The sequence below is a fragment of the Priapulus caudatus genome, unplaced genomic scaffold (assembly GCF_000485595.1).
Source record: "Priapulus caudatus unplaced genomic scaffold, Priapulus_caudatus-5.0.1 Scaffold613, whole genome shotgun sequence".
In the NCBI taxonomy this organism is placed as follows: Eukaryota; Metazoa; Priapulida; class Priapulimorpha; order Priapulimorphida; family Priapulidae; genus Priapulus; species Priapulus caudatus.
In genome coordinates this window covers 80,584-84,800 of record NW_014577674.1, presented here as the reverse complement: position 1 = coordinate 84,800, position 4,217 = coordinate 80,584, and the positions used below count along the sequence as shown (strand labels likewise).

The 4,217-nt window shown below is 42.8% G+C and overlaps 1 protein-coding gene across 5 annotated transcripts in view; it reads left to right on the top strand.

Annotated features, from left to right (window-relative positions):
* Positions 1-3,175, top strand: part of LOC106812154 (adenylate cyclase type 2-like) — an 86,303-nt gene extending 83,128 nt beyond the window's left edge. For all 5 annotated transcript variants that reach the window (XM_014815950.1, XM_014815954.1, XM_014815951.1 and 2 more), the window contains 5 exons: positions 506-655; positions 774-878; positions 1,204-1,309; positions 1,633-1,757; positions 2,363-3,175. In XM_014815950.1, the coding sequence (XP_014671436.1) occupies positions 506-655; positions 774-878; positions 1,204-1,309; positions 1,633-1,757; positions 2,363-2,524 (648 nt within the window). In that variant the 3' untranslated portion in view covers positions 2,525-3,175. The remainder of the gene's footprint in view (positions 1-505; positions 656-773; positions 879-1,203; positions 1,310-1,632; positions 1,758-2,362) is intronic.
* Positions 3,176-4,217: the final 1,042 nt, after the last annotated feature.

The following is a 4,217-nucleotide window of genomic DNA, read 5'->3' as shown; positions in this document are numbered from 1 at the left end:
CGTGCATGCGTGTGCAGGTACACGTTCGTGTGTGCGTGCGTGCGCGCGTGCGCGCGTGTGCAGGTACACGTTCGTGCGTGCGCGCGTGTGCATTTGCACGTAGGCGTGCGTGCGTGCGTGTGCACGTACACGTGCGTGCATGAGTGTGTGCGTACGTGTGCAAGTACGCGTGCGTGCGTGCGTGTGTACGTACATCGTACTAGTGCTGCCACCTATCGTGGAGGTTAAGCTAACTCGAGTTAAGCGTCTACACGGGCCTTAACTCGAGTTAAGGTAACTCGAGTTAGCTTAACCTCGATCGACTGGCGAGGTTAAGCTAACTCGAGTTAAGGTTCGTCGTGTAGACGTAGCTTATAGCAAGCACGAAAACCAGACCAGGCCACGCGCATTGGTAATGCGCCTTTGGTAGTGCGGTAAATCTGTAGGTGGATCAATACATCTGCCAGGCGCAGCCTCACTATTTATTACTATGTTTCTAATTAGTTATTGATTGATCATTTTTCAGGAGCTATACCATCAGCAGTATAAGAGTGCAACTGTGTTGTTTGCATCCATACCGAATTTCTTTAAGGAATTCTACATGCAAAACGCGATCACAAAGGATGGTTTGGAATGCCTTAGAGTTCTGAATGAGATTATTTATGACTTCGACAAGGTAGGAATCTCTTGCATAAACATGCAATACACGATAACCGGTTAAGTAAATTCATTGTTGTCCTTGTGGTGTAGGATTGATATTTTTATGTGGTGTATTTGTTGGCAATTCGTTGCAGTTATTACTGAAACCGAAGTTTTGCGGTGTAGAAAAGATAAAGACAATAGGCAGCACCTACATGGCAGCAGCGGGCTTAGTTCCAGGACAGGAGAATACCCAGCAGGTTAGAGATTGGGGGGTTTCGTTCTCAGTTTGTAACATAGATACACTCGTAACCGACTGTAGCACCCACTAGACGTAGATCTCTGAACCCAAAGCAAGTAATTTTTTTATATAGTATATGCGTGATGAATATTGGCACCTTATCCAGGACGTCGATGATCAGTCGACCATAGTTTAATTGCGCGAGTGTCTATATATATGTTTGCCAACATGATATTTCATCCGTTACACCTTAACGTGCCACCTTTGATTGTCTCAGTCTCTGTATGTGTCAGGGACTGTTAAAAACGCGCTTGTTTTTAAACAACTTGGTTATTTTTTTCCAGGATTCTGATCACCATGTGATTGTGATGTTGGAATTTGCTTTTGCGATGATATCAGTTTTGAATCAATTTAATAAAGACTCGTTCAACGATTTCAAACTGCGCATGGGTAAGTATATATACGATAACATTGTAGCCTTTTAGCTAGATCTAATCGATCTAATAGATCTATTATTATTCACTCCTGACCATATTAGGTGCATGTCATATCAAAAGATTGTAGCTGACATCATGAACTCATACGTATTTGCGTTGCTAAGTAAGCTTGTCTGCCTAGAGATTGTCTCTTTGTTCTGTATCTACGTCTGCGCAGTTTCACGTACCTGGTCATCCACTTTTATTGCGCGCTTTCACGTACTTTGTCATCAGCTTTCATTTGTAATCGAAGTGCAGATGTGATAATACTACTCACCACGTGCGATACGTGTGCAGGAATGAGCCACGGAGAAGTGATAGCGGGAGTCGTTGGCGCGCAGAAGCCACAGTACGACATTTGGGGAAACACGGTGAATCTGTCGAGCCGCATGGACAGTCACGGCACTGTCGGCAGACTACAGGTGCGTTGTACGGTGAACGACGGCTGCTACGGCGAATAGTGTCGGCAATGTCGGCGTCTTTTAATTTGCATCGCGTATAGAAAGAAACTTCAAGATCGAATAGAGTTACATGATCAGTGTGAATCACGGTGGCGATTTAAGTTTCCGAAGAGCACGGTGAGTGAGTGCATAAGTGTATGCGTGCGTGCGTGCGTGTGAACGTGCATGCGCGAGCATGTGTGTGTGTGTGTGTGTGTGTGTGTGTGTGTGTGTGTGTGTGTGTGTGTGTGTGTGTGTGTGTGTGTGTGTGTGTGTGTGTGTGTGAGAGAGGGAGATTGATTTAGTGAGTGAGTGGGTAGTTGAGTGAGTGAGTGAGTGAGTGAGTGAGTGAGTGAGTGCGTGCGTGCGTACGTGTGTGTGTGTGTGTGCGTGCGTGCGTGCGTGTGTGATTGATTAATTGAGTGAGTGAGTGAGTGAGTGAGTAGACACTGTCCGGCAGAGTGCAACATAATCTCATCCTCGGCAGACCTCCAGGGCAGAGAATCATTGTGTCTGTATCTGTATCTGTATTTGTGCGTGTGTGTATGCGTTTATACACAGGGCCTTTTCTCGCCATGTCATTACAGGTGACAGCGAATACGGCAGACGTGCTGCAGGCACACGACTACGAGTGCGTGTGCCGTGGACTGATCAACGTGAAAGGGCGCGGCATGCTCACCACCTACTACGTAAAGACGCCCAACGACAACGCGGACGACCTGAAGGACGTTCGAATATCGCAGCTCTGATCGACAACGCAATCATAGACGTAGATAACTATTATTGCTAGTATTATCAAATATATTTTAATAATTGTTGGCATTAATGTGAGATGGTTATTATATACGTCTATGGGCGCGATGGGGACGACTCGTGACGTCAGCAATCGACATGCGTTCGTGAGCGGATCAGGAGCGGTCACGTGGTTCCAGTCGAGGCAGTACCAGAAATACAGTGACTCGTCTTTGGCCGGCTCGTCTGCTTTGCGTGTCTGCTCTTTACCGCCCCAGTCTATATCGCTCCACATAATATATATATATATATATATATATATATATATATATATATATATATATATATATATATATATATATATATATACGTATATACTTATATACATCGTTTATAATAAGGGGCAAGCTTGTCAAATTGTCTATTGTGGTGTCAGTAGGGTTTTCGCAACACCTAAACCACGAATTGTTCATGGAATGTGAAAACAAGTAAACTGTGTGCATACGTGAAATACCTAAATCTATGAAACCATATATCCAGATAGCTAATGCAGTGGCGATATTAGTATTGTTATATGTGCACTGATTTTTTTTTAATCACGGATAGCATTTATATTTATGACTCATGTATGACGCATATAAAATATACAATTTAAGCGCCTGTCTAAATAGACTGGTTATATACAATTGTTTTCAAATTACATTCGGCATTAGAATGAAAAACATACAGTGTCTAACCTTCCAGGCATCAACACATACACAGCTGGTTTATAAATGAGGGAACAATAGCGCCTCCATTATTACAAACAGCATGGAGACCAAGTAATTTTTGACGATACTGTGGAAGAAAGTGAAATCTCACATTCAGAACATAATAGCTAAGCGAATGTCTACTGATGTTGATGCTTAACACGTTTAAACGCCGACGTTGTACGACGTATTGTTTGTAACTGTTTAGTAATACCCCGCGAAGTTTTCAGAGTAGAGATAGCCGCCCTTTTAACTTTGGTATATGTTATAGATATTTCATATGTGCAATTAATGGTCAAATGTCGTGTAAATTGTGTGGCTACGCTCGCACAATCAATCAGGACCGCGCAATATGCAAGTCACGAATCCCTACACCTAATCACACAGCAAGTTATATGCCAAACAAGATGCGTGCAGATAAGGTCTATGTCCCCCTGACCTCTGTTTAACCTGGCTCGTTTAGCTATTTCTGACTAATATATATATATATATATATATATATAATATAATATATATATAGGGTTAGGGTTAGGGTTAGGGTTAGTCAGAAATAGCTAAACGAGCCAGGTCAAACAGTGGTCAGGGGGACATAGACCCTACGAGCCTTACTTGTGCAGTTCTGGCAGGCGGGATGTGCAGCCTGATAAAGAGAAATTATACATGTGATCTTGTGTTCTCGAGTAATTCAGTATCGAAGTGTATTATCATGGAGATATAAAGTCTGCTTGGCCCGCTAACGTTAACTTGCGTTACGCTCCCTGCGGAATGCAATCCATCCAGTGGCTCGATGCTTTTTATTTTTTATATGTAGTTTTGTATAAAAATATATAGTAACTGATATATTTTAAACGAATTATCAGTGTTTTTGCAATTCAACTATGTATTGTCACTGGTACAGAGATAGATGTGTGCATGAGAGAGAGAGAGAGAGAGAGAGAGAGAGAGAGAGAGAGAGAGAGAG